The sequence below is a fragment of the Stegostoma tigrinum genome, chromosome 32 (assembly GCF_030684315.1).
Source record: "Stegostoma tigrinum isolate sSteTig4 chromosome 32, sSteTig4.hap1, whole genome shotgun sequence".
NCBI classification, from domain to species: Eukaryota; Metazoa; Chordata; class Chondrichthyes; order Orectolobiformes; family Stegostomatidae; genus Stegostoma; species Stegostoma tigrinum.
The window spans coordinates 12,769,632-12,782,972 of record NC_081385.1 but is presented as its reverse complement, the minus strand read 5'-3'; the positions used below and the strand labels follow the sequence as shown (position 1 = coordinate 12,782,972).

At 39.4% G+C, this 13,341-nt stretch overlaps 1 protein-coding gene across 9 annotated transcripts in view; it reads right to left on the bottom strand.

Moving 5' to 3' along the window:
• LOC125467036 (dixin-like) overlaps nt 1-13,341 on the bottom strand; it is a 117,646-nt gene that overhangs the window by 26,452 nt on the left and 77,853 nt on the right. For 7 of the 9 annotated variants that reach the window (XR_007250547.2, XM_048562372.2, XM_048562374.2 and 4 more), the window contains 4 exons: nt 8,768-8,877; nt 6,596-6,750; nt 3,343-3,432; nt 3,189-3,242 (listed from right to left, as the gene is read on the bottom strand). Coding sequence is in view for 7 of the 9 variants with exons in the window: in XM_048562372.2 (XP_048418329.1) it covers nt 3,189-3,242; nt 3,343-3,432; nt 6,596-6,750; nt 8,768-8,877 (409 nt within the window). In the remaining 2 variants the exon portion in view is untranslated. Of the gene's footprint in view, nt 1-3,188; nt 3,243-3,342; nt 3,433-6,595; nt 6,751-8,767; nt 8,878-13,341 lie in introns of those variants that run through there. The other 2 variants (XM_048562371.2, XR_009442862.1) reach the window with 2 other exon arrangements.

The window sequence follows — 13,341 nt, the reverse complement described above, 5'->3', positions numbered from 1 at the left end:
CTGTTTTGATGGGTGGCATCATCCAAACAGATCTGATGTAGGCGAAGGTACTAACAGAGTGGGATGGAATCCTTGTCAGACATGGGACAAGACAACCTGTAGTGAAGGTACCTTTGGGAGTCAGTGGCTTTGTGGTCGATGTCAGTGGACAGTTAATTCCCCAAAACGGAGACAGAAATGACAAGGAAAGGAACAAATCTGCTGTAAATGGATGATGTGAAAGTTATAGAGGGTTGAAAATGTGAGGCAAAATGAACAAATTTTTCAAGATCCAGGTGTGAGAATGAAGCAGCACTGAACAATTGTTGATGTATCGAAATAAAGGGTTGTGGGAGAGGCCAGTGTAAAATGGGAACAAGGATTGTTCCACATACCCAATAAAGTAGGAGGCACAGATGGGACCCATGTGGGTGCCCATAGCCACTCCTTTGACTTGGCAGAAGTGAGATGAATTAATGGAGAAATTGTTCAGTGACTGAACAAGTTCAGCAAAGTAAAGGAGAGTGGCAGGATGGGGATTGTTCAGGCCTCTGGTCAAGGAAGAAGCTGAAAGCTCTCGGACCATCTTGGTGGGAAGCACAGGTAGAGAGAGACTGGACATCCATGGTGAACAGGAAGCAGTTAGGGCTAGGGAACTGGACTTTGTTGATATGGTAGACAGCATCACAGGATTCACAGATGTAGGTGGGCAGGGTCTGGACAAGTGGAGACAGGATGGAGTCAAGATAGGACGAAACGAGCTCAGAGTGGGACAGGAACAGGTTGGCATAATAGGCCTACCAGGGCAATCTGGTTTGTGGATTTTGGGAAGGAGATTGGGGGTTGGGAGAGGTTGCGGGGGTCGGGGGGAGAAGTGATCTCTGGAGGTAATGAAGTCAGTGATAGTCCTGGCTACAATGGCTTGATGTTTGGATGTGGTGTCATGGTCTACAGGACGTAGGAAGAAGTGTCTGAGAGTTGGCATTGAGCCTCCAGAATGGTAAAGATCAGTGTGCCAGACTACAACAGCACAACCTTTGTCAGCAGGTTGGATAACAAAATTAGCGTCGAACCTAAGTGTGCAGTTGTGGTCACCGCACTATTGGAAGGATGTGACTGCACTCAAGAGGGTTCAGAGGAGACTCAACAGGATGCTACCTGGGATGGTAAGTCTCAATTATGAGGAGATAGTGGATAGGCTGGGTTTGTCTTCCTTCGAAAAGAGGTAGCTGACGGGGTATCTGCTTGAGATATAAAAAATTATGAGACGCCTAGATATATTAGATCTTGAGAATATTTTCCCCATGGCTGATGTATCTAAGACCAGAGGGCATAGGCTTAAGCTGAGGAGTAAGTGGTTTAGAGGAGATCTGAGGAAAGAGTTTAAATTTGGAATGTGCTGCCTGGGTAGCAGGTACTCTCACAACATTTAAGATGCATTTAGAGGAGCATTTAAAACACCATGGCATTGTTGGCCATTGACCAAGTGTAGGTAAATGTGATCAGTTAATTTGGTATTTGTTGGTCAGCATAGACATGGCAGGTCAAACGAACTGTCTCTACCCTGTATGACTCTGACTCTAGGTCAAGACAGCTCACCACATCTTTTCAAGGGCAAATAGGGATGGGAATATATGTTGGCCTAACCAGTGATGCCCAAATCGCATGAAGTTTGAGGGAAAATTTATCTTCTCCATAAAAACTAACACAACTAAAACTGGAAATGTAGCAAATAGCAGAGCAGAAGTTTGATTCTTCTGTGCCGCAGCATATTAATATTTCACTAGGTTGAACCATCATATGACCAAGTCACTTTATTAAATAAGCTGATGCTTGATCTGGTTTTCTCTCTCACTTATAAAAATTAGATGCAACATCAGTTTATAGTGATGGTTTATTAATAGGGTCCATTTCATTTACAAAACAAGAGTTTTCTAACGTTCGGGAGTCTTGCATTGTCTGTATCATTGTTGTCCAATATGACTAGCTACGAATCGCATTTGGGAATCCAGATATGCCTAGCTGTATTTCTATTCAGTAAATATCAAAAACATTGAAGCCACTTCCAGTTTATTGAGGTTCTGGTGTAAGAAAGATTGCTGCTGAGTTTATTTCAAAGCATTTTTGTATCATGCATCATTGTTTGTATTTTTCTTTTGTGCAAGAAACCTTCATGTTCTTGTGTTAAAATACTTTGGCAGACTCTTTTAGATTTGTTTGTTAACTGAATTCCATGGTAAAGAAAATAAAGGGCCAGGGCCAGGAAAATATCAGCCAGGACTCACTGTGATTGGACTTGTCCAGCATTACCTCCAGCTGGGATCAAACAACTTACAAGTTAATAAGCAGTTTCTATTGAAACATGAGAGGAATTTTAGAGGGGAAATCTGGACGATATTAACTAGTGGATGTGTTTCACATTTATTTCACAAGTTTTCTGCATGACAGTTAGCCTGATTCACAGGCTGGCTTTCCAAAAGAAGAGAAAGCCTGCATCATGAGGCTGCAAATGACCCCAAGAGTGCAGCCAGGGAGGCAAGGATTATGATTGGGTTTGTGGGAAACCAGGGCTCTGTTTGTTGGCAGTGGAAGGTGAGATTCTGGGATGATGACCACAAGGTGAAAAGAGCTTGGAGGGGACATGAAGTTCATTTGTGATTGTAAAGCTGGAAGCAGAAAGCCTTTAGGTGGGTGAAACACTGCTACTTCCAGTCCACAACAGCACAGTACATGTACTTACTTCCATTTCTTCCTGCCTCCATTAAACATGTCAAAGTCTGTGGAATCTGGTCAAAATGGGTTTAAGATATACAGACATATAGCAACGAGAAAACCATCGCATTTGGGAATCTGCCCATATGAGTGTCAGTCATAGGTTCTACCCAAAACCCTGCCACCATCCCATTCACCCCTCTGTTGAAATTGAACTTAGGTGAGTGGAGTAGTGTGTGAAATTATGCTTCTCACCTGAAGCAAAGCCATCCATACTTGACGGTTAAATTATTGCCCACATTTCAGAAGCCAGTTACAGCAGCTTGCTCTCAAAAGCAGCACTTCAAAATTTTCAGCTACAGGCATTCATAATGCAATTTGGTTCGAACCACAACTTGAAAATCTTCCTACTTTCTCAGCTAAGAGAAACAGCAGAACAATGTACAGAGACATCAAGCATAAATACTTTGAGTATGAACAGTAGCCTTTCTTTGTACCTTCATCTCTTTGCATTCATCCATGCTTAGATCTAGACGACTCTTGATGATAACCTACACAATACAAGAAATTACAGTCAATACTTTCTTCAAACATGTGAAAAAGCAAATCCAGACAGATCAAACAGTATAATGAGCTGCAAACAGCACATACCAGTTGTTCTTCCGCACTTGCTCCTTGTTCACACAGTGGAAACGATCCCTCCTGTTCGTCTTCAGGAAGTGAACCATTCAACAGTAGGCCCTGGCAACAAAATCAGCATTATAAAACGTGGTGTCGCATAACAAAATGTTCAAGACATTCAGGTTTCTCTAGCAATTGTTACATAATTAGAATCTGTTCACATTAGGAAGCATTCAACAATATTAAATGAACTTTTTTGTAAAGTAGTGCGAGTTGAGTGAACAATTTTCATGCCATAGGAGATTGTTGTGGAGATCACTCAAAAATCAAACAGAACTGACTGAAGTTTGCATAACAGCCTTTCTGCAAATCAAATTTGATTGATGTATTGATATTACAATTTCAGTAAAATTAAGCACTTTTGCATACCAGGTATTTTTGCATGTTATTTATCTGAGCATTGCTTAGTGTTCCAGTAAAATTGTCATCTTGAAAACCAAAACTCAGAAATTTCAATGACCAACTAGGTGCTACAGTAGCAAACACTGCAGTTGTGTGACAGGACAAAAGGAAATCCTAAATATAACTGACTCTGCATGAATTGCACAGGAAATTTAAAATTTCAGTTGGCAATTATCAGGTATCTGGAATCCTTATTTTAACATCAATAATTTTTAACTCATTTAAACTTAATTATTAGAATTTTAATTAGGAAAATAAAAATGATTAAAACTCTACTCTAAATCCTGGTTAACTAGTAAACTGAACCCTGACTCCCACTGAACATCCAACTATTCCGCCAAAGTCTCTGATTTTGCACACCCCTACACTGCCAGACTGGAAACCGCTCCCCCATCTCAGCCCTTCCAGACATGACACATTCTTCCTACACTAACTTTACCTTGCCAGAACTGACTCACCAGTCACCCCTAAACATCACCATAATGCCCAACCATCTAACCACTCAAACTACACTAAACACTTACGCTACAGCCCACCTCCGTTCCCCCAGCCACACCCATATATCTCATTTATCAAGCACTCTTACCATCACACCCACCCATCCTATCCCAACGCTTACCTTGTTTCTTTTTACTCATTCATGGGATGTGGCTGTTGCTCGCTTCGCTAACATTTATTGCTCATCCCCAATTGCTCAGAGGGGACTTAAGAGTCATTCACATTGCTGTTGACATGCGGTCACATGCAGGCAAGACCAGGTAAGGGTGGATTGCTTCCCTGAAGAAAATTAGTGAACCAGGTGGACTTTTATGACAAACAGCTGTGCCACCATCTCCCATACATTTATTTTTGGATCAAACAGCAAGTTCGGGAAAGAGGTAGGGAGAAGTGGCAGCAAGCATAGAGTAACATCGTGTGCGCGTGGGAAAACAGGAGACTCTAAAATTAGTTTGCTGCCACATGCTTCAATAACTCTTCATCTCACATGGATGATACTTCATTAGAACTAACAGAACAATTCTTATTCAAAGTCATCAACTTAAAACATTAGCCCCACTTTTCTCATCAGAGATGCAAAAGTGGCAAACATTTCCAGCCAGTTTTATTTCAGACCACCAGGACCTGCAGTATTTTGCTTTTGTAAATGTACAGCATTTTTTAAAAATGTTTAAGGATTAGGTAGAGCTGGCCAGGTCACATTTATTATTTATTCCAATTTGACTAATGAACGAGGCAGTGATGGTAGTCTGACAACTCAGCAGCTTTCTGCTTTTAAGTGTATTAAGTGTCTGCAAGGTGTTAGAAAGGATTATGCGGGATAGGATTTATGACCATCTGGAAGAGCATGGCTTGATCAAATGCAGTCAACACGGCTTTGAGAGGGGCAGGTCATGCCTCACAACCTTATCGAGTTCTTTGAGGATGTGACTAGAAAAGTTGATGAGGGTCGAGCTGTGGATGTGGTGTATATGGACTTCAGTAAGGCATTTGATAAGGTTCCCCATGGTAGGCTCATTCAGAAGGTCAGGAGGAATGGGATACAGGGGGACTTAGCTGTCTGGATACAGAATTGGCTAGCCAACAGAAGACAGCGAGTGGTCGTAGAAGGAAAATATTCTGCCTGGAAGTCAGTGGTGAGTGGTGTTCCACAGGGCTCTGTCCTTGGGCCTCTACTGTTTGTAATTTTTATTAATGACTTGGATGAGGGGATTGAAGGATGGGTCAGCAAGTTTGCAGACGACACAAAGGTTGGAGGTGTCGTTGACAGTATACAGGGCTGTTGTAGGCTGCAGCGGGACATTGACAGGATGCAGAGATGGGCTGAGAGGTGGCAGATAGAGTTCAACCTGGATAAATGCGAGGTGATGCATTTTGGAAGGTCGAATTTGAAAGCTGAGTACAGGATTAAGGATAGGATTCTTGGCAGTGTGGAAGAACAGAGGGATCTTGGTGTGCAGATACATAGATCCCTTAAAATGGCCACCCAAGTGGACAGGGTTGTTAAGAAAGCATATGGTGTTTTGGCTTTCATTAACAGGTGGATTGAGTTTAAGAGTCATGCGATCTTGTTGCAGCTCTATAAAACTTTGGTTAGACCGCACTTGGAATACTGCGTCCAGTTCTGGTCGCCCTATTATAGGAAAGATGTGGATGCTTTGGAGAGGGTTCAGAGGAGATTTACCAGGATGCTGCCTGGACTGGAGGGCTTATGTTATGAAGAGAGGCTGACTGAGCTCGGTCTCTTTTCATTGGAGAAAAGGAGGAGGAGAGGGGACCTAATTGAGGTATACAAGATAATGAGAGGCATAGATAGAGTTGATAGCCAGAGACTATTTCCCAGGGCAGAAAAGGCTAACACGAGGGGTCATAGTTTTAAGCTGGTTGGAGGAAAGTATAGAGGGGATGTCAGAGGCAGGTTCTTTACACAGAGAGTTGTGAGAGCATGGAATGCGTTGCCAGCAGCAGTTGTGGACGCTAGGTCATTGGGGTCATTTAAGAGACTGCTGGACATGCACATGGTCACAGAAATTTGAGAGTGCATACATGAGGATCAATGGTTGGCACAACATCGTGGGCTGAAGGGCCTGTTCTGTGCTGTACTGTTCTATGTTCTATGTTCTATGTTCTAAACAGCAACCACAGTAGTGGGCTGAAGACACACACTGATCAGACCAAAAGAGATAAAAGTTGTGTGATCATACTGTACCGGTATCCTTCTGGAACCAGATTATACTTTTACTATATTTTTAATTACCCTTAAAAACATAACAAATCAGTTATAATTAGATATTTAAAACAGACGCTAAATAAAACTTCATACTTGTAAGATAGAAATCATCTTTCTGGCTTCTTCCATTTCCTTCCCCAACTGGTCCTGTTGATCCAGTAACTGATCTTCCCAAAGGCAATGCTTGTCATTCACTTGGGATTTTCCAGAATTCATGGACATCCATGCAGATTGAACACTATCTTCTGCTAGACAGACATGTTTTAATAGAGCATATTTATACTATAATCTCAGTGATCAAAATGATAGCCCCTCATTTTCAAATTTCAGTGCATTTAAAAACATTTTAAAGGGTAGTGATTTTTCTATAATACTTTTCACTAAAATTATGCCCCTGTTCTTTTCAAATTAAGATCCAGACATTAAGTAATTTCTACCTGACCCTCTAGGGGGCCTACCACAAAACAAGAAGTTACCAGATAAAGTAAAGACTTTGTCAGATCCATTTTAGATTGAGGATTTGCATTAGCTAGTGAACAGAAATGGATCAGGTATCCGTAAATAAGTGCAGCTGATTATAGATGTATACAGGCAGTCAGTGTTTAACTTAATCCATGTGTTTTGTGTTTGTAATACTGCAACAATGGCCAGCTTTCTTCAAAGAAGAGCACTTTTAAAACATTTGCATAAGTGTCACGAATGCTGCCTTACTGAAAGAAAGTTGAAATTTCAACATTATTCAAATAAATTATTTTTAGTTTTTTTATCGATCCCTCAATGAACACCAATAAACCAGTTTAATTAATCATTTATCTCATTGCTGTTTTGGTGGGACCTTGCTCTGTACACAATGACTGCTATGTTTTTATCATGCCAATGGCAAGAATTCATTCAGTATGAAATATTTTAGAAACTTCTGAGATTGTGAAAGGCATTATATAAACAGAAGGTCATTCTTTTCTTCATCACCACAGGTGACTTGTTCGACAATGCCTACTATCTCAGTACACACAGACAAAGAGACACAAATTCAACTGCAACAAGACATCCATAGTCACACAAGCCAAACAGAGACACGCCAGGGAATTCCTGCAGGCTTGGTATTCTAACTGGAACTTTAACAACAAACACATTGAATTAGACCCTGTGTACAAACCACTGGGAAACAGCACTACGAAGTGGTACCAAACAACCCAACAAACTGAGGCATATAAATAACAAGCAGGACAGAACACCAACGCTTCATCGGTGGCACACTGACAATGTTACCTAGCAGGTTGAAGAAACGTTCGCAACCAAACCCACCAGCTCAACAAGCAAGTCTACAACCTCATGTTCTTTTTATATTTGCGGTAGGGATTCATGATTTTGTGTCTAGCACCTCACTCAAATCACCATCATCCATGTGGAGGCCACCCAAATGGATTGGCACTGTAGCTAAATCCATTCTTACCAAATGTTCAAGCACAAGTTACTTCCTGCAGGTGTCATTGGATAAATGATCATGAGCATCTTCCCCTTCCTAACCCAAAGGTGCTGAGACTAATTGTAGTTCCTCCTTCAACTTTAGCTGGACTAGCACAGTCCAGGCTAAAGATTTATGTGGGAACCTCCTGTTCTGTGTACATTCGTACCAATTCACTGAGCTACCCTTAATATGACTGTTTTGAGCCATGTGTTCCAAGCAATCTTGCAAACGTAGAACAAACACACATTGTGGAGGTATTGGTCAAAATGTTTTTAAAAATTAACTAATAAGTTAAGCTCCCTAAGTAATTGATCATGTTCGGAATATAAAATTGGCTGTTGAGTGAACTGAAATTTCTACCACATCATCCATTTCTCACCTAGAGCTCCAGCAGATAGCAGCTCACAATCATCTCAATTAATTTTGTATATCAGGCTTACACTTTCTTACTAAGCTATTTTTCCAATTACAGCTTGGATTTGATGCAAGAGCTAGAGGATTTAAATCAAAATTAGAAACTTATCTTGATGGCAGTGCAAAATGAACAATATAATCAAGTTATACCAAATGACTGATATCTCCACAATGTATAGGATCAATAACATGAAAGCATGCATTCGCCTTTTTTTTGTAACATTATTTGGAACACATGGCTTGAAGAGTCACACGCCCGCACTTGTACACCAGGATCTCTATTCTAACTGACTTCAATTAAACTAACTATCAGGAATTGCGGGAAGCCAGTACAAGACAACCTTATCCTGAATATAAGCTTGCAAGTTACATGTTCAACTCACCAGGCCTAGAGTCCCATTCCTCTTTTTGGGAAGATAATTCCAATGTTTCATCCAGTTGACTTGTAAAAGACTCTGGTTTTGCACTGTTTGTTGGACTCTCTGAACGGACACTTAAAAAAAAATTAAAGATTCAAGTTTTTAATTGCAAGAAAAATTTCTTCAAAAGGGTAACTTTACATCACTGCTGATTAACATTGAAAAAATTCATATACTAGTTAGAATTATAAAACTGCTCACCGGATATAGTCATGTTTATTTTAAAATGACAGAATTTCAACATCAATCAAATATATCAAGGAAAAGTCTCTTAATATTAGATCACTTTTAAGGTCACTAAAAAATGTTAAACCAAGATATGCAAGACTAATTCCATCCACTCTTCATTCAATTTCAAAATTATATTGAAACCATTGGCTTATTTCCTGCTGGGTCAAGAATTTTACCATATATATTTTTCAGAATTTTGAATTGCCACTATAATGTCACACATTCATGCAAAACACATTTTAATGGATATTTTCACAACTTTAATACTTGTTAGTAAATTGTTCCAGGAACCAATAATAACATACCTGTTGAAATGAACAGACCTGTTTTAACGGATTTCTCTCCTTTTCCTTTTCCCTTCATCTCCTGCTAGTTCCACTGGCAAAAGCAGTAATACTCCATTCAGGGGCCATTTTGCTTTGCAGAGTGTGTGTTAGTATGTAATTTGTTAATGAGAATTTTACAAATGAGACTGACCCTACGCTCCCTCTGCTAATGTTGGAAGCACTGTGTCAATTGAATATATGTACACGTGTTCTAATTGTGATTCAATGGCTGATATTAATCGGGAAACAGTTAGGGCACACATATAAGAATCAATTTCCGCCTGAAAAGGGCTTGTCTTTGGAAAGGAAACATGGTGTGTACTTATGCTATATGGCATATTGAGAAGAAACCTAAGTGGAAAACAGATCGTCTCCTGTTTCTTTCTTTGTTAGATGAGTGTTTAAGTCACAAACACACCCAACGTCCATTTAAATGTCCGAGGATTTTCCATCCAACGTGAAGACCAGATATCAGTCAAACTTAGACTGTTTTGACCTAATTCAGTGAAATGTTATCTCTTTAGCCCCAGAGCCACAGAAGTTTGCATGCTACTGGGCATCCCAAGGGAACTAATATTGAATCAGGAACATTGATCAAGTTTAACTTGGTGAACGTAGTAATATGGAAAATAATGACATTCAACTCACATAGGAACAATGTTATTAAACTTGAAAGAGTGCAGAAGAGGTTTATAAAGATCTTGCCAGGAGGCTATTTTCCCTGGCACGTCAGAGGCTGAGGGTGACTTTATAGAGGTTTATAAAGGGATGAGAGGCATGGAAAGATGGAATAGCCAAGGCCTTTTTCACAGGGTAGAGGAGTGCCAAACTATAGGGCGTAGTTTAAGGTGAAAGTGGAAAGGGGAAAGATATAAAAAGGAAACGGAGGGGCAACTCATTCACGCAGAGGGTAGGGCATGTGAGGAATGAACTGCCAGAAAAAGTGACGGAAGCTGATACAAATTACAACATTTAAATGATGGGTATACTAATCAGAAGGGTTTAAAAGGGTTTTGGACCAAATGCTAAAAAGTGGGACTAGATGTGTTTAGGACATCTTGTTGGTATGGTTGAGTTGTATCAAAGGGTCTGTTTCCATGCTGTCCAAATCTGGTTCTGAGTGTCTGCAATATCAGCTTACATTAAAAAGAGTGATAAATTTAAAAGGCACAAATGTGAAAAGGGGAAAGAAAAGTTCAAAAATAAAATTTACCAACTCAATACAGTAAGGTTCAATTTTTCCTTGCATTATTTTCTCCCTATCCCAACAAGTTCACAGGAATTGACTTTTTTTTCAAAGAACTGTTGTAGTTTCTTGGCAGTTCCTCACCCAGAAAACATGATTGATCTGTGAGTTTGACTTTGGATCAGTGGGCTATTTTACCACAAGGAAGACAGAAGAGGGAAACTAAAGCTGTGCAGAATTCTGCCCTCACCTGATATCCAATTGTGTATTTTTGGCACAAATTATGTACATCACTGAACTTTATTCACCTGTAGGTGCATATTATGTGAATATAAATAGATGATCAGAGAGGATGTTAGTACACTCCTCCCTCCTTAATGACAATCTTACACAACGTTCAAAATTCTAAAAGACTTGTGTGCATATCTTGTTTTCCATATAATTATAAGTTTAACTTTATCACTGGTTTCCTATTCCTAAAATACTTTTTTTTCTGAACTCAAGCATTCACAACCTGGGGAAAGACCTTGACTTGTCTTAGCCAGCGACTGATACCCTAACAATGGACTGATTTTGCCTTTGACCTTCAACTGAATTTTCCATTTCATCAGATCAGCCTGTCTGATTCTGAACTGGATCTGGATTCATTTAAAGTGCAACTTGCGTTGGAGTAAGCTCCAACACAACTATTCAATGCATCAAACTCATTTGATTCCTCCCATTCCTCATTCATTAACCTCTGTAGATAAAACATGTACAGTCCTAACAATTCAATACTAAACATCTTACGTCTTGACTAAAAATGCGTGAGGATCATATTTTTATGACTTTCCCTAATAGCCTCATCAACCATGTACGATGATGTTCTTTCATCGTATCCTTCTGGTTAAATTTCAGATTTCTTTGTCTCACTCTACATCTATCATGACTGTTTTCCCATTTGGATTGTTTTACATTTACTAAGTGTGCTAAAATGTGACTTCAGCAATGAAAACCTTGTTCCAAGCTGTTTCGTAAGGAACAATTCAGTTTTGTTTTATCAGTACAAGTATGATGTATGTTACAAAAAACAAAGAAAAAATCACTATGACATCTGACATTTCTTTCAGCTTGCATCCAGCATTTAGTTAAAATTGTACTGTGCACTCTGCAGCTCTATTCAAAGCACGATAATACAGTGAACTTACATTTGTTTTACCTCATTCATTATCATGACATTTGAAAGCTGTTCTGAACAAAATGGAGGGTCATTGTCAGGCATAACTTACAAGCACAATCGCACTATGCAAAATCTCTAAAGTTTTGCTAATAGTTGTTCAACTCATCAGAAAATCAATTCACTCCTATCACAATGAAAATCCGTTGCCCTTTAAATCCTGCAAAATCAACGTGCGGGCTCTGTCACACTCTCACGGGCCATTTCCATGGTTCTAGCGGCTTCTTTTCTATAATATGACAAACTCTACACTGTTTCATGGTTCTCTATGTCCTTAATTAGCTTTGGCCATAAAGGTAGCTTTTTGCTAGACTATTTGTCAAACTCATTCTTAATTTTAGACCACACTCATAACAATAGTGATACATAGCTTTCCAGAATTACAATTCTAGCTCCTCACAAAACAAAACATTTATCAACTGACAACTCATTCCTAAGGTTAAAAAATGGCCTGCCTTCTAAATTCCATATCCATGGATATCATCATTTACCCTTGGCATGAAATTCCCTCAAAGTTTTCCACCCTTATCAGCTGCAGTAACTGGCAGTTCACATGTGAAAAGAAAAATACATCCTCCCTATTAAGAGCTTCATTTGATTGGGATGTAATTTAGAAGAGAATGCACTGACATTAAATGTCTGTTTTTAATGTCGTATTTATAAGCAGTTAAAGTCAAAGCTCATCTCTGCATCTGGGATTCTAAGTAGCCATCAGTGGCTTATGATCAGTTTCAATTCCGAGGTTACAGCCACACAGTAATTTATATAATCTTCTTCCTCCAAAATTCAAGGACAATTTCTACCTGAGCATAATTTTGTTCATTGGCACTTACTCCAAATGGAGAGCTACCTTAACCTTTTTCAACACAATGTGCAAGTGTTGCGTCATCTTCCAAATTACTTTTATACAGCTTTAATGCTTTGTCACATCCTTTTCCCAAAACCACACAATACCCTTCCAACACCCTTCCTCAAAAGTTTGTTCAATGGATACTACAGGATTGCCAAATTTGGTAGGAATTTATTGTAATAATTCATTCTACCAAGAAAGATTCAAGCTCAAACATATTAAGGATGTTGTCCATTTCTCATTGCTTGAACTTTACTCCAGGTGCGATATAAACCATTTTCAAGCACAAATATCCAAATAGCACATTACTCCCAATTCCCTTGAAAATTCTGGGAGCCAAGGAAGTACTACATAGCAACCAAAAGAACTGTGGATGCTGTAAATCATAGACAGGAATCAAAAAACAAAAGTTGCCAGAAAATCTCAGCAGGTCTGGCAACATCTGTGAACAGAAATCAGAGTTAATATTTCAGGTTGAGTGATTGAGGAAGAGTCACCAGACCCGAAACATTAATTCTGATTTCTCTCCAAAGATGCTGCCAGATTTGCTGAGCTTTTCCAAACACTAAACAGCAGCTCACTGAACTGAAATAAAAACAAGTGCATATTAATCAATAGTCATCACTTTAACTCATCATCTAATTAAAGTTGCAGAGATTAATTTGTCAGACCCTTTCTGTAAAACAAAAACTTGGTTCACATTATTCAGCTACTTGCTGAACTAACACA